General features: G+C 35.9%; 1 protein-coding gene across 1 annotated transcript in view; it reads left to right on the top strand.

The window, feature by feature from the left end:
* The first annotated feature begins 4,705 nt into the window (after positions 1-4,705).
* The window catches only part of Hnmt (histamine N-methyltransferase), a 39,840-nt gene continuing 17,900 nt past the window's right edge, over positions 4,706-26,645 (top strand). The window contains exons 1-2 of the mRNA XM_076866110.2: positions 4,706-4,932; positions 11,436-11,488. Of these exons, the coding sequence (XP_076722225.1) occupies positions 4,796-4,932; positions 11,436-11,488 (190 nt within the window). The 5' untranslated portion in view covers positions 4,706-4,795. The remainder of the gene's footprint in view (positions 4,933-11,435; positions 11,489-26,645) is intronic.

The raw sequence follows: 26,645 nt of genomic DNA, 5'->3' as shown, positions 1-26,645 counted from the left end.
AGAAAGTTCTCACCCAGAGCCTCCCCAGTAGAGAGTTCTCACCCAGCATGTACTTGAGCACATCCTTTTCACCAAGTAACACAGAGGTTTGCTTACATTACCTGTCTATAAAAATTCCTCTCAGGAGCCCTTTCCCTGCAACAGATCCCCAATATACCACTAGACCTACTTCTTTAAAGAGAGAGAGAGAGAGAGAGAGAGAGAGAGAGAGAGAGAATTTTTTTAATATTTATATTTTAGTTCTCGGTGGACACAACATCTTTGTTTGTATGTGGTGCTGAGGATTGAACCTGGGCCGCATGCATGCCAGGCGAGCGCGCTACCACTTGAGCCATACCCCCAGCCCTAGACCTACTTCTTAAGGCAGTCTTAGGGTGAGATATTTGCATAGTTTGTAACATGGACTCATAGGCTTAGCTTGTTGTTGTTGTTGTTGTTGTTGTTGTTATTAATGTTGTTTTGCTTTGATAGTTTTCCACTTATAACAACATCCAGGATCTAAATACTTTCCAATCTGGAAGGGAATCTAGACCTTTCCAGGTGAAATTATAGAGTTTTTACTTATGAAATAGCATTTAGTTCTCAGAATATTTCTTGTCTCCATACTTGTTCCTTCCTTGTTTCCTTTCTTAAACATTTCAGATAGCTTTTGGCTTTTAGAATACCACTACTTACTTTGTGTGTGTGTGTGTGTGTGTGTGTGTGTGTGTGTTAGTTGTAGATGGACACAATATCTTTATTTATTTATTTTTATGTGGTGCTGAGGATCGAACCCAGGGTCTCACACCTGCGAGGCAAGTGCTCTACCACTGAGCTACAGCCCCAGCCCCACTACTTACTCTTATATAGCTTTAACACCATTTGTTCATCTTGTTACTCTTTCTCAACTAATTATCCCTCAATTATTTCTTCCGAGTCATTTGGTTTGATATGTCTCTGATTAGGGTATTTGGGAGCTTTTTTTTTGGTTCCATTTTGAGTTACTTGAAACAAAGCTATTATAAATTCTACATTAATAAAGTGAAATTGAAACAACTATGCCATTAAAAATAACAAGATGCATGGCATTATTACCAACTGCATGACCTTCATCAATTCACATTGGTAAAACTTGGCTAATAACATTTTAAATAAAACCAAGGAGCCACTTACCCAGAAACTTACCTTTAGGTTAATATTTTTACAATTTACTGGGTAGTCTTTGGTTATAGTGAACTTCAAAGAATCTCAAAGATTGTCTAGCCTACTTCTTTTCAAATTTTTTTTATATATGGCAACAAAGTACGTATAGCAGTTATATCACTGACATCATCATAAGAAACTAAGCTTGTATAACATCAAGACTCCTTGCTTCTTGCTTTATTTCTACACTATGAGAAAGTTAGCCAAATGTTGGGGGCAGGGGTTGATTGCTGAAATCCATTCTACTTACCTGAAATTGCCAGTCTAATCCATCTAAAATTATTTTTAGTACAGTTTTTAAACTTTAATTTTGACTGATACACACAAAAATAAAAAATTTACATATTAATTAGGTACCCTGTGATGTTTCAACTCTAAAATAGTAGGTACTATGATTTCAAATCTCCCCTTGAGATCGAATTTGGGTCAATCTGCCTATTAAATTTCAAATAAAACACTAAAGTAACTAAAACAGACAATTTGTTGAAAACACCTCCCTCCTCCATTCTTGTGAAGAAAAAAGAAATTTGAGTTTTTAAAATTATTTCATTAAGATAATATAATAATTTTGGCATTTTCTTCTAGACAGGCACATGGATAGAAGATAGGTTGATGAATAGATAAGTGAAGAAATATATAAAAGGTAGACAGATGGATGCCATACTATTTAGGACATGAGCATAAAACTAAATATAAATATAAATATCCAGACTTAAAAAAAAAAAAAACAGTGTTCAGAAGACTAAAGGTGAATGGAGATCATCTGGATGATACCGTGTACAATAAAATGAGTCCTGAAGATTTCGTTATTGTTTTTTTTTTTTCTTTCTCTTTTGTTCATTTATTTATTTTTTGGCTTAGCACACCCAGAGCAGGAATAAATAAGAAGAAGCCTTTGTTTTTTTTTTTTGTTTTGATATAGCACAGATGTTACCCTATTCATAGGTGATAGGAACAATAAAGAATTACTCCACTCTTCTTGCTCCTCCTTATTTAACAGGGAAAATAATCTTCATGTTGGAAAGATTCAGAGAAGTGGGCCTTATACTCAGACATGAATTCGAATCCATATGTTGCTCTTAGAGTCAGGGATTTTGTACAACTTATCTGCCCTGAGTCTCACTTGAGTAGTAGTTCCAACCACAAAGGGTTAGGAGTATTAAATGAGATAATGCATAACAGTGTAATAAATATATGATACAGGGGATGGAAACCCCAAATAGGTAAGAAAATAAAAAAGACTTTTAAATTAGACAATATTTTAGCATTAGGAAGACTTACACCCCAGTGTGCTGGTAAAAACTTGAAAAAGCAAAAATGATACCACTGCCAGTAACCTTTGAGAAGTTGTTACAAATGCTAGATATGTTAGCTTACTGCTCCAATTTTCAAAAAGGAGGGAAAGGAGGATTCTAAAGATTTGGTAATTCCAAACAGTCAGAAGTTTTAACCCCCACAAAAATTCCAGATGGTTTATAGATTATGAAACAGATATTCTATGTGAAAATATTTTGAAAGAAATTGCAATTACTTAAACTGGAGCCTAATCCAATATAGGTCATGCTGAAAACAAGACTTTCTCTTTTTATTTTTTTTCTTTTTTTTTAGCAGCTCTAATACTAATCAGAGAATGTCACAGATACATAATATATCTGCTCAAGGGCGTGTGACAAAGGTGACATGAACTTTCAATATACTAATGCATGTTACAAATACCCATAGGAAAATACTTAATATAATGCTTTCTAAATTATTTGACTACATAGCCCATTTTCTGCAAAGCATCTAATAAAATCTTAAAGAAATTGGATTGGACAGAACATGGGGACACAACAGACTAAGACCAGACAGTAGTAGCCTCTATTGGTTAGGCAGCTTTTGCCATGTAGTGTTTATTTACAAATGCCGCCCCTTCCATACTGTGTTTTTTTTTTTTTTTTTTTTAAAGGAACCCAGACAAACTATAATTTTTTCAAAGAAGGAAACCAGAGTAACGAATTATATAAAGATATACCTTCCTAAAAGCAAGAATTATAAACCCTGGGAGAGACACCTGGGTATGAGGTTGTTGTAAAAATCAATTGCAAAATTTTCAATGAATGTTATATGGGGAAGGAATTGAATCCAGTGTGTTTCCTTAAGCAACCAAAAATAAGAGTACTATCTAGAAGTTACATACAGGCAGATTCTGGCTAAATATAAAGATTTTTGTGAAAGTACTTGTCCTAGGACTTAACAGTCTGGAATTATACATCAACCCTGACACTTCTTAGATAGGCATCCTTGAACAAATCACTCAATTTCTTAGAAACCCAGTCTTCTTATCTGTACTGTGGGGAAGCTCATGGAGGCACAGAAAAGAATAAATCTCGTGCTAAGTTTGAAAAGAATCACACACCGTTCCTGGCACAGATGAAGAGCTCCATAAGTGGAATTATTAGCACTACGAGTAACACGTGAAGCTACCCCCAAATGAAAAGGATGGAGTCCATCTGACAGTAGAGAAAAGCTCAATAGTGGAATTACATAAGCATATTTTTAATCTTTCAAAAAAATTAAATGAATTTTAATTTAATTATGTCAATCGGATTAATTCAATTGATCGATTGGGTAAATTAATTTAACTAATCTCATGAAAATCAAAGAGGCATCAATAGAGTAGAGGAAAGGAAAGAAGGGGAGTGAGGAGGGGAAGAAAAGGAGAAATACTGGGGAAATAATATATAAATTTTATTATATATAATATAGTACATTATGTTGCTATATTGCATGCAGATATGAATATGTAACAATGAATCCCACCATTATGTACAACTATAATGCACCAATTTTATAAAAGGGGGAACAAAAAGGAAAGCTGATTGGGCAACCAAAAGAAAGTAGGTGTGACTAAGTTCCGATCACTATGAGCTTGCAGTCACACTGAGCCTGTAAGTTAAAGGCCAATATAGTAAACAACTAATGCAAGGATAAAAGCTTTCAAAGTTGCAAGAGGCTCAGAAATTACCAGAACAGATGATTTTTGAGGGAAAGATCGAAGGCTTCACACTACCTTCTCGTTAATAATTCTCATTGTCCTCCTTGAGTTAAGAGACTCCCAGAGTTACACCGAATCAATCAACGCTTCAAGAAATGCAACAGGTGGGCTTTTGTCAAAGGTTTCAGCAGCCCCAGATTTCTAAAAGTGGTGTCCAGCCTTGTAGCTATCCTGTTTATCCCCCTGTTTTGTTGTCTTAAACAGCCACTTTCCCATTTGGAACCTGGGGCTGCTGCTGACAAAACAGGAAGTGATTTGAATGCAATCTGCTTTTGTGTGTTTCTGGACTTCAGGAGTTTTAAAACAAGTTTTAGCTGTTGCCCAAAGTGCCTTGCTTTACTTCCTCTATTGCTTATGGAAAAAAAAAAAAAAAAAAAAACAAGTGCAACCCTGTAGGGGTTAAAAGTATTGGCACAAAGTACAGAACAAATGCTGACTTAATGAATGTGCTTAGCTTTTTTTTTTTTTTTTTTTGGAAAGAAAACATTGGGGGTGGGGAGAGAAAAAGGGAACTGGGAAGAGAAGGAGAGGAAGTTAAACCTTGCTTCCTTCCCTATCTTCCTTAGAAAACCCAATATGGCATCTTCCATGAGGAGCTTGTTCTCTGACCACAGCAGATATGTTGAATCTTTTCGGAGGTTTCTCGACAATTCCACGGAACACCAGTGCATGCAGGAATTCATGGACAAGAAGCTGCCAGGCATAATAGCAAGGTAACAAAAAGGGACGTTTTTGTCAAAGGGACAAGCCTTCGGATCGCTGTGCGCCAGTGATAGATGGGCTGAGCCCAGCCCCGCAGGCTGGGCGCGGGGATAAGGGGAGTTGCTGATAGCAGCTCCTAGCAGCTCCCCCTCTGCCTCTCCTCAAGCCCTCTCCTGCCTGTCTCCTGCAGTGCTTTGGTTAGACGTTCTCTTTGCTTTAAACACTCAAAGGCTCCGATTTGTGCTGTATTTCCAGCTGCACAGAGATAAGTGTTAACTCTTTGAAGGCACAAAATCCATGTTCATGGGAAAACATAAGATACAAATTTTTTCAGCCCTCCTCCAGATTTTTACATTTCAAAAAAGTCCAAATGGAATACAGTATTCTTTTCATTAGAATCAAATACAAATAATTGCAAAATGCCATTGACTCCTGAGAATTGAGTGGGTACCTCTCAGTTCTCATAATAATATGCATTTAAATTCATTTTCCTTTGTCCCTTATAGTTATCACTCTTCAAAATATTGTCTTTTCCTTTCAACTTAGTATTAGCAATGTGGTCCTTGAAAAAGAGCATTTTCTCATTATCAGTGAAACTGAACTGACTAGTTTTCTTTCTCCCAGACTCCCCTTCCTTTTTTTTTTTTTTTTTTTTTTTTTGGTGTGTGATTAATGTGTTCAATTTGTGCCAGAGCTGATAAGCATTATGAGAGTAACAGATTCCACATGCTAAAGATAATCAAATCACCTATCTGGGGATGAATTGCTACAACTCCCTCTGCTTCAGGAAATAATGATGGAAAACTGGGAAGAAATGACTGACCGTGGATCCAATTTGCAGACAGCAAAGGAATGTGATATTTTAGTGTTTGCTAATTTCTCTATTACAGGCCTGACATTCTCTCACCACAGCAGTATCACAGTCTGACCAGAGCAGACATTGTTGGATATATGTGGAATTCTACTATTTCCATTTTATTGGAAATTTTTATTCAATTTTCATTACCTAGTTTACTTTTTAAATGCTGCTTCTAAAAAAATAACAGTATTACATAATGTATTAAAGTTAATATGTTGGGCTGGGGATGTGGCTCAACGGTAGCGTGCTCGCCTGGCATGCGTGCTGCCTGGGTTCGATCCTCAGCACCACATACAAACAAAGATGTTGTGTCTGCCGAAAACTAAAAAAATAAATATTAAAAAATTCTCTCTCTCTCTCTCTCTCTCTCTCTCTCTCACTCTCTCTTTAAAAAAAAAGTTAATATGTAATGGAGTAGTGATATAAAAATCAAAGTAGATAACAAAGACAGATAAATTCTTATTTAGGAACTAATTGTACATTATTTCTTTAGGTCTTTTGCTCATTTCTAAAATTAAAGATAATGATTTAATTTCTGCATTCTTTTCCAGTCCTATTCTTTTCTTTAGCTTATCCAGATCCTTGGCTTTCCAAAGCCACACAACTTTTTCTGAAGAGGTACCTTGGATCAGTATAACATAATCAATAATTAAAGATGGATGCCCCTTCCCCTCCCCTGACTTCAAAGAATATCCAGATCTAACTGGAATGTTAAAAGTTAATTTTTGAAAGGCTGATGAATTTTCAAAGTCATAACTAAATTTGCATTATAATGGCAATATAGAGTTAGGAATGCCTGAGTAAAAATATCCTTCATTAAGAAAGTAAATTTTTCCTGAAAGTAATGTTTGAAATTTGACTTTAATTGAAGGGCCTTTAAAGATTTTGCTTGAGGTTGTTTATAAGTTATGAGGCACTAAAAAGTGGTTCAGAACTTCACTGTGTATGTAAGGGTAGGGTTCACTGATTGGCTGTTAAATGGGTGTGGACTCAGCCTATTGAATTTAACATTTTTATTAGAACAAGACATGTTCATATTTTAAAAAGTCAGATGGTTCTAAAAAGCTTGTAGTAACAACAACAAATCATAGTCTTCTATCCTTCCCACTCTCCAAAAGCAATCACTTCCAAACCTCAAAATATTTTGTTGCTTATGGAATTTTTTCATAGTCTAAAATACATATAATCCTTTTATTTCTTAATTTTGTTCTACTAAAATAACTAACTAAACATACGTTTTCCCCATCTATTATATCCAATTGTTTGGTTAAATAATTTGAGTGTCTATACCATTTTTTCTGTTTACATATTATTCATAATTGAACAATATTTATACTCATTACATTTATTTTTCATGTGCAACTTTGGGTCTTGCCTATAATTGACAATGATTGTCTGGATTTTGGTTTTTTATGTTTCTATTACTACAATGATGCCCAAGCAGCAATTGCTAAAAATAATGTGTTTAGTTTTCCCATGGAAACATCTTTTCTGGAGCCTTCTGTTCTTTTCTGCAGTCTGGGAAGATTTGCTTTTGGCTGGCTATATAGCTATTGATGAGGGAATGTGTTTAACATTCTAGAAATTTTTTTCTCTTCAGTATTTGATTGATTTCCTGATGATGGATTGGTGGATTTCAGGCCTTTCTTTCTGGATATCTTTAGTCCCCCTACTCACCCCCCTTTTTTTTTAACCTGAGCTAAAGTTGTAAGAACTTTAAGGGTGAATGAGTGGTGGTAAGCTTTTTGAAATTTTTATGTTTAAAAATGCCTTTACTCTCTGTTTATCCTTTATAGATACTTTGACTGGGTATAATACTCTACTGAAAATGATTTGTATCATAAATTTATTTTCTGTTTTTCATGTTTGGGGAGATACCCAACTACCCAAGAAGTCTTCATTTTATTTATACATATATATATATATATATATATATATATATATATATATATATGATCAATAATAATAAGGTACTCAAAAGTGGTTAGTACCCTATTTGTCTATGTATGGGTAGGGTTTATTGAGTGAGTGGCTCACAGTGGTAATTAAATATAGACTCAGCTCTTTTCTGGGAGATCCTCAGGTACATAGAAGTTTACTACTCAGATTGCTTGTTTCCCCAAAGAGTAAATCTCCAATTTCTTTTCTGGGGTTGGAGGGTGGAGTAGGGTTCAAGGGTTGATTATAGTATATAATTGTCAGTAGTCAAGTTTGTTATTGTTGTTACATATAAAGCATATGTTTCTTTGCCTCAATAATACCAAGTGTTCAGTAATTATTTGTTACCATTTTAATATATTTAATGGGACAATAATAGTATCTTACTCAGAGAGGAGTTGTGAGGATTCCAAAAGTTAATTCATGTAAATCACTTAGCTATGTCCAGAATCACAATAATTGCTAGCAAATGTTGAGTGCTTGCCACAGAAATATAGAAATATATTTCTAAGAGATTTAGATGAATTAAATAATTTAATACAACTCCTGTATGACTTAGATACAATTATTAACAACCTTGTGAGGTAAGTGATATTATTACCTTGTTTAACAGAGAAGTCGAATAAGTTGCTCAAGGTAACATATCAGTAAGCTGGGATTTCAGCCTGGATGCTCTGCTCCATAGTCCCCCTGTGCTATCCACAGATATAAGCATTTTTAAAAAGGAGCACAAGATATAGTTATAGTATATTAAGCCTTATGATTATAACTTGGAAGTTGATTGGAACTATCTTTTTCTCTAGCCTTCCTTGCTTCTTCCAGAACCAGGGTCCACCTGTCCCATTCTGTTGCTCCATGCAGACTCCTTCCCTTGAGCTGTATCAGAGGTGTTTATCAACCCACAGTCCAAATGTTGCTGAAAGCTCAGACCTTGTCCCTGGTACCAATCCAATAATGAGGACATGGTTTTGAGATAAAGGAAAAAGAAGGTTTATTACTTTGCTAGCAAAGGAGAAACACAGGGGACTCCTGTCCCAGAGCCTGTGATTCTGCCCCTCAGCCGGAACAGGGAGCTTTTATTTTATTTTATTTATTTATTTTTTTTTTGTAGTTGTAGATGGACGGAATGCCTTTATTTATTTATTTTTAATTTTTTATTCTAACTTGTTATATATGACAGTGGAATGCATTATAATTCATATTACACATATACAGCACAATTTTTTATATCTCTGGTTGTATACAAAGTATCTTCACACCATTCAGGTCTTCATACATGTATTTTGAATAATGATGTCCATCTCATTCCACCATCATTGTCTAACTCCCTGCTCCCTCCCTTCCCCTCCCACCCCTTTACCCTATCTAGAGTTCCTCTGTTCCTCCCATGCTCCCTCTCCCTACCCCACTATGAATCAACCTCCTTATATCAGAGAAAACATTCGGCATTTGTTTTTTTTGGGATTGGCTAACTTCACTTAGCATTATCTTCTCCAACTCCATCTATTTACTGGCAAATGTCATAATTTTATTCTCTTTTATTGCTGAGTAATATTCCATTGTGTATATATATCACATTTTTTTAATCCATTCATCCGCTGAAGGGCATCTAAGTTGGTTCCACAGTTTAGCTATTGTGAATTGTGCTGCTATAACCATTGATATGGCTGTGTCTCTGTAGTATGCTCTTTTAAAGTCCTTTGGGTATAGACCCAGGAGAGGGATAGCTGGATCAAATGGTGGTTCCATTCCAAGTTTTCCAAGGAATCTCCGTACCGCTTTCCATATTGGCTAAACCAATTTGCAGTCCCATCAGCAATGTATGAGTGTGCCTTTTCCCCCACACCCTCTCCAACACTTATTGTTTGTACAGAATGCCTTTATTTTATTTGTATATTTTTATGTGGTGCTAAGGATCAAACCCAGTGCCTCACACATGCTAGGCAAGCACTCTGCCACTGAGCTATAGCCGCAGCCTGGAACAGGGGGCTTCTAAAGTGTTGATTCAAAGACTACCTTCTGCATGTTCTCTGTTGGAATTGTAATTCACTTGTGTTAATTTGGAGGATAGTCATTTCTGAGATCTTCTGGCACCTTCCCCAACATCTGGATTACTTTGTTCCTATAGCGGGTGTGTATTCAGGGACAGATAAATTTATTGAGGATGGTGAGGAAAGGTAATACAGTTTCCCTGAGATTAGGGAGGAGGAGAGATTGGAGGAGCATAGATAGAGGAAAAGAAAGAAACAAGTCCATTTAAAAAAATAAGTCCCAGTGGCAGAGCAGCAAGTACTATATTCAGATCATAAAGTGGCCCACTGTTACACAAACACAAACATCACCCAGTTCATGTTTTCCTTCTACTTGTCACCTCTTCTCTTCTCACTCTTTAATCTCACATTTGGCCTTAACTTTCTTTTAAGCCTGTTGTTATCAAACCCATTCATATGGCCAAATCCAATGGACGTGTTCTCCTTTGTTATTTGTTTGACACTGCTGGTGGAAGTCTCTGTCTCATTCCCCTTGCACCTCTGAGCTTTGTCACCTTCTTTCCCTATCTCCATTGTGTCTTCCTTATAATTCAGTGACTTTTAAAAGTTTGGTGCTACATCATCATCATCCCTCTGTTCTTCTCACTTGGCAACATTTTGGGGTGGTGGAGTGCACTCTCCTGCTTGGCCATTACCTTATGATGATTATTTTCCAGAATACGTCATTGATGCCTGACCCTCTCCTACACAGTTAATTTTGCATGTCCAAGTATCTTCTGAATTCAGATTTCTGAATAAAAGAACTGACAAAAGGTAAACTTGCTGTGTCAAACTATATTCTCTGCCACCCTTTACCCACAGAAACATTGTACACTTATATTTTTTTTCCTGACCCCTTTCTATCCATCTACAAGCAGGTGTTACTAACTTACTTGCCAGTTCATCTATTCTTCTCTGTTTCTAGTTCTTCTCTGTTTCAGGGCTTTGTTATCTCACATTTCAAACTGAGAGCCAAGTAGTATCTTACTCATTTTTGAACCTCAGAATCTAGGCTACATACATAAGTAATAGACATTGTTTATTGAAAGAAAGGTGGGAAGCTGGGCATAGTAGTCCACACCTATAATCCCAGCCGCTTGGGAGGCTGAAGAAGGAAGATTCCAAGTTCAAAATCAGCCTCAGCAACTTAGCAAGGTCCTAAGCAACTGAGAAAGACCCTGTCTCAAAATAAAAAAATAAAATGGACTGGGGATGTGGCTTAATGGTTAAATCCCTGGTATCAAAAGCAAAACAAAAAAAAAAAAAATGAAGGTGGGGAGAAGGACAGGAAGATAGCAGATATCACAGACATAGGGTGAACCTCCTGTCCTTTGCCCTATGTACTCTGAAGGGCTGATCACGTCACTGGTCTCAAAGGTCCTCATTTATTTTTTCTTGTTCTCCAAACAATCTTCAAGCAAATGGTATGTCATACCTTTACAATGTTCCTAGAGCTGTGTTTAAGTCTCCCAGGTCAAGACTGTTGATGAATGGAATCTGTATGTTTACAAAGACACTCTAAAGAGGGCACTAGAACCACTGAAATAATTGAGACCTTTCATGTTAACCCAGTTTCTGTTTATTGTATTTTTAGTCTATTTTCTTCAAATAGACTTGGTAATCAGATTTTACAAAGCACCTTGCACATTTTTCGTAAAGTACATATTTTTGTTTGTTTGTTTTTCAGGATTGGAGATGCAAAATCAGAAATTAAGATTCTGAGCATAGGCGGAGGTGCAGGTATGAATAATACACTTTAAAAGTTTGTATTTTACTGTAAACATCATGCTATTTGATGGCTATCTTTTTTATTCTTTAGAAAAGCTACTTTGTTTTTGGAAAAGATCAGCACATTAAAACTAGCAATATCATGTCAAGTGAGATGAATGCCCCTATAGATTTATAGTTTAGGACATTAACCTTCATTACTATCTGTAACGTGGATAAGTGATGTGACTCTCTTATCCTTTTTTACGAATGGGGAAACAGAATAATTTGGAAGTTTACTTTTATCCAAAATGATTTCACAGAAAAGAAAATGTTCATATGAAGTTTCTTAGGCTTGTGCCACTTGAAGCCTGGTTCATGCTTTGGTCACTGGTATATGAGCTGTGGTTTGTCTAGGAGTGAATTAGAATTGTTCAACAGAAGGAGAGTTATTGCTGCATTCTGCTTTCATTCAGAAAGCCTCACTTGGAGGAAAAAGTGCTTGGTGGTGTAGTTCATTTACACTGTTTTGACCCTACTTTTCAAGTTGCATTGGTCTAAACCACTCCCTTTTTCTGGTTGAGTTTCAAAACTGCCTTCTAAGCATTTGAAACACTCCCCAAACCTTTTAAATATGGTCCCACTATTCTTGGAGCTAATGCAAAAATGTGAACTCTAGAAAGGCAGATAAATGTGATGTCATTTCTAATGGCCCCTAATGATTTGTATGATCTAGGCTGAGACAAAAAACTGCAGTTTTCTCATCAGTCAAATGAGAATAATGAATTTTATCTCATAGGATTGTAGTGAGAATAGTATACTTAAAATGTTTATAAAGTGCTTAGCATGTTGTTGTTCCTGTAAGGCAAGGGCTGTTCCCCTCTGCAAAAATAAGACAAACTTTTAACTCATGACTTTGTCTCTTACCAATGCCCAAGTAGTATTTGCTTTATTTTTAAGTTACTAGTCATATGAAAGTTTGAGTTAATATAAAATATGTTATATATATCTATCTTTTATTTAGATACTGTTTTCTTTTATTGGAGCACTGGCTTGGTAATGGTTACCACTTGGTAATATTGATACTATACTTACAGTTGTTACTTACTGCTAAGTGGTAATCTCCGGAGTACATGGGTTCCAGTGACACATGAATGAGTTGAATTTTGGCCTATGTTAACACAAAGAAAACCCAGAGCCCTCTAGCAAGATGGAGTGACTAGTTTTTGATAACTTTATTTGTTCATTTTTCACAAAATGCACTGTGATATAATCTAATAAGGACAAATCCTTAAAATCATTTTACTTTGTTATCATCTTTCACCAAGAAAACAGAAGCCAACAAGGACAAATAATGAAGGATATTGTTATGGATAATACTATAGAGCGCATTTAAGCTAAAATACTCCATTATTGCTTACTGATACGATAAGCCGGGAAGATTATATGATACTGTAAGCCTGATGAATTGCCCAAAGACTGTCCTATTAATTAAGTTAACCAGGACAGTCATTTCCACTGTGTTTTGCATATGAATTTCAGGCAACCAACAGGCAAGGAGACTATGACTTGATAGTGTCACTTATGCTTGGACAAAATGAGAAGCCCTAAAAGAAAAAGTAATTAAAAACAATCTCTCTCATGACCCAGTTAATTGACCTTTTAATGTAAAGTTAATTGAATTTCTAATGCAAATTTATCCAGGTCCTTATGAGCTATCTAGAGAAAGGAACATTTGGCCTGTACAGCATTTCCTTACATCCAGGTACACCTAGAAGCTAATAGAGAGAACATACGAAATAAAGGGAATAACCCTTGGAGCTCTTCTGAGAGAAGCTGAACATTGTGTGAATAACAGGCTCTGCCTTGGAGAGAATATGGGTGCTCTTTAGGGTCACTCTTTATATGAAACTGATCGGAAATGTAAAAAGAAATTCAAGTTATAGATACTTAGCTCTCACTACCTAAGTAAAATCCATGAAATCAAAAGTAATGCATTTAAAATCCCTAGGTCTAGGTATTCTTGTTGTGAGCAAAAGCATTTTGAGGGGAAGGAACATTGTAGTTAATTTCAGTGCTCTTCTATTAACTGGGTGGCGATTATCTAACAACCTTTCTTTGCCTAACTGCAAGCATGTGCATGGAGGAATCGCCCATCCTTTCCTTAGAGAAATGGTCTCCCATGTATTATATGATCTACAGTGTGCCTGAGATCATACATTATTTTTCCAAATCAATCACTTAACTATAATGCTGGTAAATGAGGCCATTGGCCTTCTCCTGCACTTTGTGACTCTGTGCTCAGTTCCCATAGTACAATAGTGAGATCCCACTGCAGTCTTGGCTGACGGGCCTCTCTGGTTTCACTGCCTCAATGTTCTCTTCTTGGTTGCCCAGACAACTGCAGGTGTTTTCTGCATATCTGTGATCATCTCTGCATTTGTAATAGTGCTACCATTTCTTCCAGCACAATTGAAAAACATACCCAAAGCAGACAAAGTAGAAACTTCTTAAGTGAAACTGCTGCTTATTTAAGCCACTTAGTGCTCATGTTCTTTGAGGCTTATTTGGTTTCCTTTTCAGAAACATGAGCAGGGAGTGTGTGCATGTGCACCCTATCTATTAACCTCTCTTATTTAAAGGCCGGTGTTTGTGAGGAGAGAGTTCCTAAAAGGTGTTGGGCACTTCAGTTCAAAAGCCAAGCAATTATCAGGGCTCTGAGCAGTTCAAAAGAAAGGAACTTGATGGTAAACTCTTTGGTGTAGGATTTCAATAATCTTTCACATCAGTAAAATACAATTGATAAGCAGCACTGTTAACCATAGATGATATATTCTAGTGTTAGGAAAATGTGTGAGATAAATACTATATGAACCCCCCAAAAGAAAGTGGAGGAAAACAAATCATGAATAGAGTTAGAGACCACATAGCTTTCAGAGAGCCCAAACTGAGAAATTGTGTGTGTATATATGCATGAGTTTGTGTGCTTTAATGAAACATAAGGAGCAGCTAGGATTGCTTTTTTCAGGGTCTCTGTGTATTCATATCATATTAATTTCAGCAATTGTTTTTAGGTTTTAAGAATAATTGCTTTGTATTCTAAATCTCAAAGAATCTGCTTTTGGGTCCATCTTTAACATTAATGCTTCCTAAAATTAAACCACCCGGTGGAGCTTCATTATTATTCATCCTTTAATGAGTATTATATTTATGCTAGATGGTACATGGAAAAAAATAAGCCCATATTTCTTTTGGTAAGGGAGAATGCTATTAATTTACAGTGCATACATTTACGCCTGGAAAAACATTCCGGAAAGCAATAATGGGCAGCATGTTCTCCTTGCTCTGGACTTTGCTTAAATGAGAATCATTCCATCTGCCTCTCAGTTCTTATGTTCAAATGTCAGGAAGTTGTGTAAGGGTTAGACATAACTAAAATTCAAATAATTTTATTCTATCCAGTTTTTATTTCTGTTTTCATTAACCTCTAGTATACCAATGCAATTGCCATACCATATAAAATATCATTGCATATATATTTATTGATAATTATTTAATCCATTTAGGCAAATGAAATGCATGTGGTATTTCATATCTTTTTGGTGATAATTTTACTGATATCTGTTGAGAACAGTTAGGTGTTTTTCTTGCTCTGCAACACATAAATACCAGCATTCCTATATAGGTTAAAAAACAGAAGAGACTTTGGAAACCATAGAAACACTCACTTTACAAATAAGAAGCCTGAGAACCATTAAATTTGAATAAAACCCAGGTCTCTTTAGTCCAGTCCAACAAGTTAAGTTAACAGATATAAAAAGTAATTATTAACCTGGCCAAGGAGAGAAACATTACTTAGTAATGACCAACTATTTGAAAATCTAATTTTATCAGATTCTTAATCTTGGCTCCTTTCATAAATGACATGTTAAAGTGACACAGAAATTTATAACTTTAAGCTAGTTGGACAGCAGTAGAATGGATGTAATTAGAGTAAGAACTAGAAGAGCCAGTATGTCACGTGTAGAAACCAGGAGATGGCAGGAAGCAAAGGTTAATGTTTTCCAGTGATCCAGTGTGAGCCAAGAGTGTAGAGCAACAAAATTAGGAATGATTAGGGAAATATAAAGAACCTGGGCTTTTTCTTTTCTTTTTTTAAAATTTTCTCCAGGAAAAAAAAAATTATTTAAATGCTCTTATTGCCATCTTCAGATAGATCCTGTTGAATAAACTGCAAAATACTTGCACCCAAGAGGCCAATGGTTCAAAGTTCCAGAAAGTGGCCTCTCTGCTCAGTGTAAGAAGTTGCTAATGGTCAAACATGTCCTGAATTTGCAGCTATATCTTAGGCAATAGTATCATCTGTCACTTTAAGAGTATCAGCATAACTGAAAAAGTACCTCTCAGACATGTTATGGAATCTACTTGGACATTGATGCCTTGGGTGTTTGGATTATTAAAGGTACTTTCTGTCCTGAAAAAATCTATGGTTTCTGAGAAACCTTTCAGGAAAGAGGTAGGCCTTTATCCAGCTGTATCACTGTTATGAGGAAGGTTGCTCAGAAAACACCAAGTTCCAGTTTTGTCCAAATTGAAGAGTTTTTATTTAGCCGGTGGGCCAGCGACTGCTCCCCACAGGACCCATAACTGTCTCTTCAAGGAACAGCAGCAAGCCTGAACATATTAGGATATTTAAAGGTAAAAACCGTAAAAACTACATCCGGGTTGCCCGTATAGCCTGGCCCATAACATTGGCACATATTATTAGGCTTCCCATCATAAAGTGAAGGTAAGAATGGACTCCTCATGTCAGAGATGCATGTGCTGATATTAAGTGGCTTAAATTACAAAGATTTACTCAGTAGTGAATGTCAAACAGAAATCTATTCACTAATTAAGAGGTCACATCCCAAATTGGCACAAAACCCAACAAGAAACAAATGCTATCCTTCAGGAAGACTTTCAAGTGGATTGCAAACAATCCATACTGAATGAAAAATACTCAAATGCTGATGACAACAACAGAAAGACCGAGGCTCTACCATGGGACATATTTTCCTCTATCAGTATTACCTGTGTCCAGCCATTGCTGCTTTCTTATTAATTCTAAGGCTTTACAATTGAGTTTATTTGCTTTTCTAAGTATACAGTCATTTAATCTGCAAATAATGATAGTTTTGTCTCCACTCTGCTCATTATCCCTTGTTTTTCTGTTTCAAGCCTTATTAAATTAGCCAAAACAATCTTGTTCGCTCTGCTTTTAATGACAATGACTCCAATGTTGTACCATTATGTTCCATTCTCTCAAGTCTGTAATGTACTTGTTTTTAAACAATACTTTCATATTCACTGAAGATTTTAAATACAATACAATGAGGCAAAGTCTTTTGGTAAGCATGGGGAGAACTGTTTGTTTTTTAATTACTTAGTTATGAATGTATTTAATAATACTTTGGCCTCAAGATGTGATTATCTAAAGTAGTCCTAAATCTTACAGATTATATATCACTATAGCTTATATCCTTCCAATAATGGAATAACTGCTATCATCCTATACATGAGTAAAACAGTTCTTACTCATTTAAAGTCACAAGCAATTAGAACCTGGACTAAAACTCGTTTGCATATCTAGACACCCTAGCAGAATTTCACTTCCTCCATAAAAACAAATGTGGTGATTGTTATGGGCCAGGCTATATGGGCAATGACCAAACAGACTCCATTTTACCCTGAGACTCCATATCATGTAAGAAATGCTCCTCCCATGGGAAAGCCCCATCTCTGTACCCATTAATAGTTACCTACCATTGTATACTTGGCAACATAAAATAGCAATTCTTATACAATGTAAAATTGTTCTCTTTGGTTTCCATTTTTCTTGGGCAATGTACCTTGTCAGAGATTGATTGTCTAGACATTAGTAATCATTCTCTAACTTGTACTGAACTAGGGTCATTTTGACCCACTTCCCTTCTGCTTGCTTGCTGCTATGCCAACCTGGAAAATCCCATGGAAAATAATGTACCCATTGCATTGTCTCCTAACCACCCAATTCAGCTTCTGTACCTATTTGCTTGCAGTTCTGTCAACCTGGTTGTGGTTTTTGCGGTTTTTATCTTTAAATATCCTAAAATGCTCAGGCTCGCTGCTTTTTCTTGCAGAGACAGTTATGGGTCCTGTGGGGAGCAGTCGCTGGCTGACCGACTAACTAAAGACTGTTCAATTTGGACAAAACTGAGAGTTGGTGTGTTTTCTCAGCAACCTGCCACACAACACCACAAGGTGTTTGTGAGCTACAGAGATTGGCATCAATGCCCTGGGTGTCTTGTAACTTTATCCCTATTAACAGGGAAATACTGAAAAAAAAAATTGGTTAGGTGCCTAATTACATATTTAATACAAAATTTAAAAAAAAAACCTATTTGAAGAAAAGATCAAATTTCACTGAGAACAATTTAAGAAGATTGAAGAAGCCAATTGCTATTGCCATGTGGAATCTTTCATGTAAGAAGTAAGGAAATGAAAAGAAGTTAAATTCTTCTGAAAGTAAATTGGCATTTGGTGTCAAGAACAGTTCTGATTTTCATCTAATGTACACTGGCCTGGCCATACTGGCTGATGAAATGTTGAAATTAAGTAGCCACTCCTCTACCACCCCACCAGAGCCCCACATGTTGTTTCAGCATCTTTTGGATGCCCAACCCTACCTCTCTGCTCCCCATGTCCAGGGCTCCAGCAAGTAGATTGGTGGTGCCCACCCAAGAGGGCCACTGACTGATGCAGTTCAGGCCACATCTTTTCTGAGCAGCTTTGTACCCTTTTCCTTAGGCCTTTTTTATTTTTTAAACCTCTTGTCTTTTTTTGTTGTTGTTGTTGTTGTTGTTGCTGTTTGAATACCAACACAAATTAAGAGTCCCATTCTAACCATTAATTCTAGTTCTCAGAATTGATCTGAAAAGTTAAGATTTGCACAACAATTTGTGTTTCATTGTTGAGCTCTTCATAATAGCAAAATACCTAAAATTATATATAATTGACTATACATGGTAAGTCACTTTTTTGGTTTTTGTTTTGTTTTGTTTTGTTTGTGGTACTGGCTATTGAACTTGGAGCCTCATACATGCTAGGTCTGTACTCTACCACTGTGCCACACACATAGCCCCAGTTCATTATTCACCCCCCACCCCACATACAGAGAACAGTCATGCATCATTTAACAATAAAAATACATTCTGAGACTGCATCATTAAACGATTCTGTTGTACGAATATCATGGGTTGTACATATACAGACTGAAATGACTATGATATCACTAAGCCATGTCAACTTATTATATGTACAGTCTATTGTTGACTGAAGTATCATGATGTGGTCTATGACTGTAAATTTAGTTTATAAAACAAACTGCATATAAAATATATTCCTTAATATATAAACATAAAACATATTTCCTTTTATAAGTATATATAAATGTGTATATATGTACTTTTATTTTATTTATAAAAGGTTAATAATTGAAATCAGTTATCCCACGTACCTACTTAAGAGAATATAGTGTGGCCACTGTAAGGTTAATAATTAAAATAAAAGGTGAATAATTAAAATCAGTTATCCCACATACGTATTTAAGAAAATACAGTGTGGCCACCGTAAGTAACATATTCAGATACATTTTGATATATTCATGGTTTAACTGTCAAGTAAGAAAAGCAGAATGATTCATGTAGATAATGATTTTCACCTGGGTAGGTAAAAGAAAATGTTCTGCTTGAAGGAAACAAAAAAGCTTAGGAAGAAAAACACTAAAACAATAACTTTTGCTTTCTCTAGCAATGAGATATTTCTTTCTACTTTGTACTATCTGTATCTCGAGTTTTCTGTGTATTTTATAGCTGGGGATGGGAAAAGTAACCTAATGAGAACTTGATTTTATATTTGAGACATGACATACGGTCTGAACTCTCTTCTTTCTTCTGCTGCTAAGTAGCAGAAGCCCACAGCACTGTCCCAACCTGTGTTTTCATGACAGTTCTCCTTTGTCAGACTTTGATTCACCTGTAGTAGTATTGTACTTGTATAAATACTTTTAGGAGCATCTCCAGCTACCTTATAGATTAGAAGGGCTTTTCTTTAAAGCTCAAGAGTTTCTTGTCTGTCTGAAGGAGTGCATGTTAGCCATGGTAATTAGGCCTGGGACAGGTAATGGTGGTGTTGATTGAAAGTGTGGGGCTTGTCCTCTGATCCATGAGGTGCTAGGGTTTTCCTGTGGATGATTTCCTTACTCCACAGGACAGCAGACTCCCAGACTCCTCACTCCGGGTATAAATGACTGATAATTCTCTTCAGCAAGTTTTGTGTTTTAACCACCACTAATGGCTACAAGCTAATGGAGTGAATCTCAGCCAGAGAAGGTGAAAGAGCGAGCACTGCACAGATGAAGTCACAGCCTCCTGCTTGTCTGGGACTACTCTTGCCAGTATAAGTAGTTTTATTTTACAAATCATGTCTTTGAGAGTAAAGATGCTAAGAGGATCTATTTCATTAAGTGGAGCTGAATATAACTTTCAAACATTACAATAATGCATGGATAGAATTTGCCCCTCTTTCTATGTATGGCTGAAGTAGAATTGCTGTATCTATCTATTTGAAATTTATAAACTAAAAGTTAAGGCACAGCCAAGTCTTTTTCTAAGTCATCTATGAAATATCTCTAACTTCAGTGTTTAGTACCCTTTGGAACATTTTCCTTCTTTCTTCCTTCTTTTCTTTTTTTTAATTCTGTGAAATTATGCTTCAGTAACCAGGTTGGAGTCCTAAGAAAAGTAATACTTCATGGAACATTTTCTTTAACTTTATATTTTATAGAGCATTTTGGCTGTCTTTTCTTAGGTATCCAGCACTTGCAAACCATCCAGACAGTAGATTTCCTGGGCCAAGGGCCCGAAGACACATGACAGCAAATAGCAATGCCCTTTTGACTCAGAATTTATATTTATAATCCCCTTACTGAGGCCCTGCAGCTATTTTAATATTCAGCTCTCATTCTTCCATACTGACAGAACTGCTTCAGTACTAAGATGCTTTCTCTGAGAGAGAGAGAGAGAGAGAGAGAGAGAGAGGGAAAGAGAAGAGGATCTTGTCAAGAATCTTCTATCTTCCACACTGCAGTTCACAATCAGATTGTTCTTGCTCTAGTTGCAAACTCATAGCTGAAATGATTTTTCATCACTAAGCATGGAGTTATCTCAGCAATCTTTCTTCCTCGAAACAATTTTCCCCCCATATTTTAGGAGAGAGAACAAGGATGATAATAATCTTATTGCAACATGTAATATAATAACTTTTTTCCTGTTGATAATCTCAAGAATTCATGTATATTTCCATATGAGAAATGAAGCAAGAATAGACTGAAATCAAATGGCAAGAGATATCACAGTCTTTAATCCTCCATTTTCTTGACCTACAGATTTTCTCATTTGGGGAAGCCCCAGGGTTTTCAGGCGGGGATTTGAGTTTCATTTTCTGTAGGATCAATCAGTGGGACAAGCCAGACATCACAAATACAAGATGAATGCTTTTCCAAGTTGTCATTTTATTATGGAGCTGCCCATTTAGAAAGGCAAATCTTCATTCTCTTTGTTCCTATTCTCCTCCAGGCTTCTTTTAAATGTCACCTTTTCCAGGAAGCTTATTTGACCACTCAATTGAAAATTACAAAGCCCTCCACCTGCTTACCCTCAGTTTTTGCTGCTTTGGTTTTCTCTATGGCACTTGTTGCCATCCATAAAGGCTGGATGTTTGGGTTTTATTATTCATTGCTCCAGTGACTAGAATCTGACTTTAGTAGGTGTCCAGAACTATCAGTTGAATTAATATGATTAATATGTAATAGCTTCAATTTAAGGAACACTTACTCTATATCATTAACTGTGGCAAACCGTCTTCATATTAATTCCTTGAACATAGTGACCCTGTGTTTTGTCTCTATAACTTCCTACTTTTTTTTTCTTTCTATAGTTTCCCCCCCATCTTTAATTAAATGAACTTGGATTTTAAAAAAAAATCCAACATTTCCTCTGTTGTCATATTAAATGTAACCTTGTAGTTCAGGTTGTAGAGAAAAGTTGTCTAGAAAATGAGACACTGACACCTCTCTTTTCCTAGTTTTTGGATTTCTTTTCACTACCACTGTCAAAGGTCTCAATTAAGTGTCCCTCATTAAATGTAGTCACAATGCATTTAAAATATTGCTTGTATGAAAGCAAGATATTATAACTACAAAAATATGTGACCTTAAATAAAATGCTCAACATAGCCCAGAAAGGAGACTGGAATGGATTGCAGTGTGAGGAAACACGTAGTTTAACAGAGATTTGCAGCAAAGGAGGTTTTAAAAACTTGGTGTTCGTTCATTTTCCCAAACAAAAAGTCAGCATCATTTGTTTGATAGAAAGTATCACAGGAATGGAAAAAACAGATAAAAATCCACAACCCAGCCTATAAGAAAACAGTTAAAATTTATTAACTTTTGAAGTAAATTATGGCCATGTAAATTCACCAATCGATAGCTGTAATAAAAATTGTTTTCTCCCCCTTTATCTGCTATAATAATATTAAACTGCTTTTGTACATTTTAGAAATGGAATCCCAGAGGAGTTAAGTTCTGTGGTCTTTTCTGGGTATATTGTTAGGTATTTCATATGTCATCACATTTTGTTCTCCTGGCAACTCTGTGAGGCTTCACTAAATTGAAGAAGGTAATGTCCAGATGATGGGAAGCTCAGAGGACTTCAGATCAGGTAGTAGTAGGTGGTAGAGTTGAGATCCAATCTCAGGTCTAGTTTTCCGTAAATTCCCTAGTTTTCCCCTTATATCATGAAACCTATAGAACATACCAGTTACACATAATTATATAGAAAGTTCTAGAGTAAGTGGTCTAAAACCTGGAGGACAGCTAGCAGTAGACACACAGACTAGCTCAGTCCTCTACAAAGGATTCCCTTCCCTCCTCACTGGGCTCTTTCCCCCTTGCTCATTACAGCCAGTAACTCAGCCAATGCACTTTCATTGCTTTCCTGACAAAATCCCATATGGCCCTGTAATAATATGCACTTAGCGTGTTGCATGTCTCCCATTAACAATCTATACCTTTTTAAAAATTCTTCTCTCTATTGTATATTTTCTACTACGTACATTGTCAGAAATAAAAAGTACTTTTCTTTGTCAACCTTTATGAGTTTCCTAATTAGGATGGACTCCTTTAGTGAAAGACTGGTTAACAAGAGATAAACCAGCATGCTTACTAATGGACAGTGCTCATGATGTGAGAGAAACCTTCATGAAAAGTAACTCAAAGCAGTGGCTCAGAACACTGGTTTATAGAGCACCTTCAAGAAAAAAACAATAAATTTCTGGGGAGATGACTAGACAAAAGAAAGCAGTTTTAGTATCTAAGGGCAGGAAATATATGGGAAGGTAAATATATATGGACAGACTAAGAATAAGGTTTGTTTATAGATTCCTCCAGTACTATCTCTGGGCTGAGAAGAATCTAGAACTATATTCAATAAAAGAGAATTTGTATCCTGCCTTTAGGTATAAAAACAAGGATAAGGAGATTTTTTTCTTTCTTCTGTTGCTACTTAATTGCCTTTAGCTCAAAAATAATTTTTATGTCAAAAGGCATATGTTGGGGTGACACATTCTGGTTCCTTCAATATATTACTAATTTTCATGCTTCTCTTCTACTGAGTACTACATTCTGAACACTCACATACATTGCTAGGTGTGCATCTAATCTATAGATTCTGGCTGTTACAGAACACTTGAGTGTTGTGTGTACACCTTATTCTATCCAATTTTTTTTTTCTGGTTTGCCTCCAGCCTTATTTTATCACAAATGGCACTATAGCAAACATCATGGTATAATATCTCTTCATGGACCTGTGAGAATTTCTTTGGATTTTATGTTTGCGTGGTATCCCAAATTCAGAGCATGTGAGTCATGGGTTGTGCATATATTTAATTGGAATCAATATTGTCAAAATAGTCCCTGTAAAGGCCACAGTAGTTCTATATTCTTACCAGTCTCCATGAAATTTCCTCTATCTGAATATTCCTGACGGCACTCTCCAGCTTTCTGAATTTTTTACAAGTTCAGTAAGCATGAAGTGATATTACATTGCCATTTCAATTTTCATCTTTCTGATTATTAATGAGTTGTTACAATTGTCAATGTGCTTATTAACTTTTAAAAATTATCTTTACTAATCAACACTTTAGGCACTTCATGGTATATATTAGATCCTTAGCAGATGAATGGCTGAAGGAAAGACATTGTAAGATGCAAAAATCCCAAATTAGTCTCTGGTTCTCATTAAGTAATTTATGGTACTTTTATTATTTCAAGATCTGAATGATAAGTTTTGTAAATAATTTTTTGAGCAAATTAAGTATATAACTAGTTGCCCTGATTTTTTAGTCAAAGATTGGTTATTAGTTTGACATAGAATAATTAAATGAAACCAATATACAAAAATGAATTTTTAAAAAATGTTGCCCTATGGCATAAGGGAGCGAATGAATGTACATTATATTTTCACATTTCATGGATGAAGAAATGAGGTCAGAAGAGGTTTAAATACCTTTTAAATTATGCAGAAATCTGCAAATCTGGGTATGCACTAGAGGCAGACCCAAGGAGCCAAATAACTGAGAATTAGGAACTCTCAAAACCACTGTAACACTATCCCTGGATTGCCTTGGGATCTCTGACAGCAGACAACATGTTTGTCCATCAATAAAGCAAGCATATTTTTAGGCAATCAAAGTTCCATTTTGTTGCCTCTTTTACTAGTGCATTAACCAAGAACAGAAAGATGACTCCTATTTAGAGGACCAGTCCTTTGGAGTCACCAGATGAAGATCATACATGATTTAAGGGATGGTCACATCTTCCACATATTAACATTTATGATAATGTAGCCATGTCTTATGAAATTTTTGTGTTTTTATAAAATCAAATATCCATTCTATATATGAGAAAATTGAATACATTATAAAGGATCTCTTATTTAAAGATATTTAATTAGAAACAGTAATAAGGATTGTGCTACTGTTGAAAGGTAATTATTATAGAGAGGTTAAATAATGATTTTAAACTTAATGCCAAATTGTAGCTCTGTGAGTTGCTCCACATTTGGTTATAGATGCCTTAGGATAGTCATTTGCATATAAAATTATAACCATAATCAATTCAGACATGTACCTATTTTATTGCAGAATTGTTTATTTAGTGGGATGGTAAGAAGGTATAATAAGGCTCTCCAGAGAAACAGAACATAGATACATAGACATCTTCTTTATCTTTATATATATATATATATATATATATATATATATATATACACACACACACACACACACACACATATATATAATATTGTTTATGGAGGCTAAGCTATCCCAATGTCTATGGTCTGTAGGCTAAAGACCCAGGAGAAGTGGTAGTGTAAGTTCCTGTCTAAAAGCTGGCATCCAGGAGACCCAAAGGAACCTATAATTCCATTGAGTCTAAGGACCAGAAAGGGCCAGTGTCCCAGCTCAGGGTATTCTATGTTAATCTTCAATTGATTGGATGAAACACATCCTCCTTAGAGAGGTAATCTGCTTTACTTAATCTATAGATTGAAATGTTAATGTTTTCTCATCCAGAAACACCCTCAGAGATACATTTAGAATATTGTCCAACCAAATATATGGGCACCTCATGGCTCAATAGAGTCAATACATGAAATTAACTATCCAAAGGGTTTTTGAATTGGGAGATAAACACTTTAACATAATTAATTCAACTGAAGTTTTGTGGAAACAATTTTAAATTATAGATAAGAAACAAAAAAGGATTAAAAGTAACCTAAAATTTTACTATTCTGAGATAACCACTGATTATAATTCAGTTCATGTCTTTCTGAGCACTGTGTATTGAAACAAAGTGCTCTATAACTTATTGATTTATGCTGACATATGTTTGGATTTGCCTAACTGCTCAAATTCCACACATTGATCAATGGACAAAATCAGTTGTTAAATCATCATAGCATGCTCAGACTCCAAATTCATTAATTTGCTTTGCTATTCACAAAAGGAAGAAACCGGGGGATAGGAGGATAATACACAAAAATAGAGCTGTTTAATCATTGCTGTCTATTCTTTTGTCACAGGAAATTTTGCAGATTTTTTAAAGTGTGAAGTATTTAATGGCATTTCTCATTTTTGGGTTTTGTTTTGTTGTTTGTTTTTGGTATTGGGGATTGCACACAGGGGTGATTTACTACTGAGCTCTACCCCCAGCCTTTTTTATTTTTTATTTTGAGACGAGGTATGGCTAAATTGCTTGGGGTCTTTGTAAGTTGCTGAGACTGGCCTTGAACTTGCAATTCTCTTGCCTTAGCCTCCCTAGTCACTGGGATTACAGGTGTGTGCTACTGGCTTAATGACATTTCTTAAGAAGGCTTTAGCTAATCCAAACAACTGTTGGTGTTTATGTATCTTTTTTTGGGGGGTGGGGGTACTAGAGATTGAACTCAGGTCCACTAGATAACTGAACCACATCCTCAACCCTATTTTGTATTTTACTTAGAGAAAGGGTCTCACTGAGTTGCTTAACACCTTGCTTTTTCTGAGGCTGACTTTGTACTCAGGATCCTCCTGCCTCAGCCTCCCAACTGCTGGGATTACAGGTGTGTGCCACCACACCCAAATATGTATCTTAAGATTGTGATGTCCAAATACGTAGCTTACAGTTGTCATAGTTAGGTTCAAATAGTGCCTAATGAGAGCTCACATGTGAAAGGAGACTAACTATATACTGAGCATGTATCGTCGCACTTCCCTTAGAACAGACTCCTGGCTTCTCCATGTTTTTCGTGTATTCCTGAAGATGCTGAGAATTTATGGATTAATTCGATGTATTTGGGCCTAGTTTGGTTTCTGCCATCTCTTTGACACATGAGTTTGGCTTATGTGCTCACTAAAAGCGTTTATAATAAGGGTACTTAATACCGAACATAGGAACACATTTATAACATTTTGGCACAGAGGGATTCAGCTGAACAAGAACAAATGTTCTCCCTTCCTACGTCCCCCCTTCCCTCCTTTCCTCCCTCCCTCCCTCCCTCCCTCCCTTCCT

The sequence above is a fragment of the Callospermophilus lateralis genome, chromosome 9 (genome assembly GCF_048772815.1).
Source record: "Callospermophilus lateralis isolate mCalLat2 chromosome 9, mCalLat2.hap1, whole genome shotgun sequence".
NCBI classification, from domain to species: Eukaryota; Metazoa; Chordata; class Mammalia; order Rodentia; family Sciuridae; genus Callospermophilus; species Callospermophilus lateralis.
This window is presented reverse-complemented; position numbering and strand designations above follow the sequence as displayed.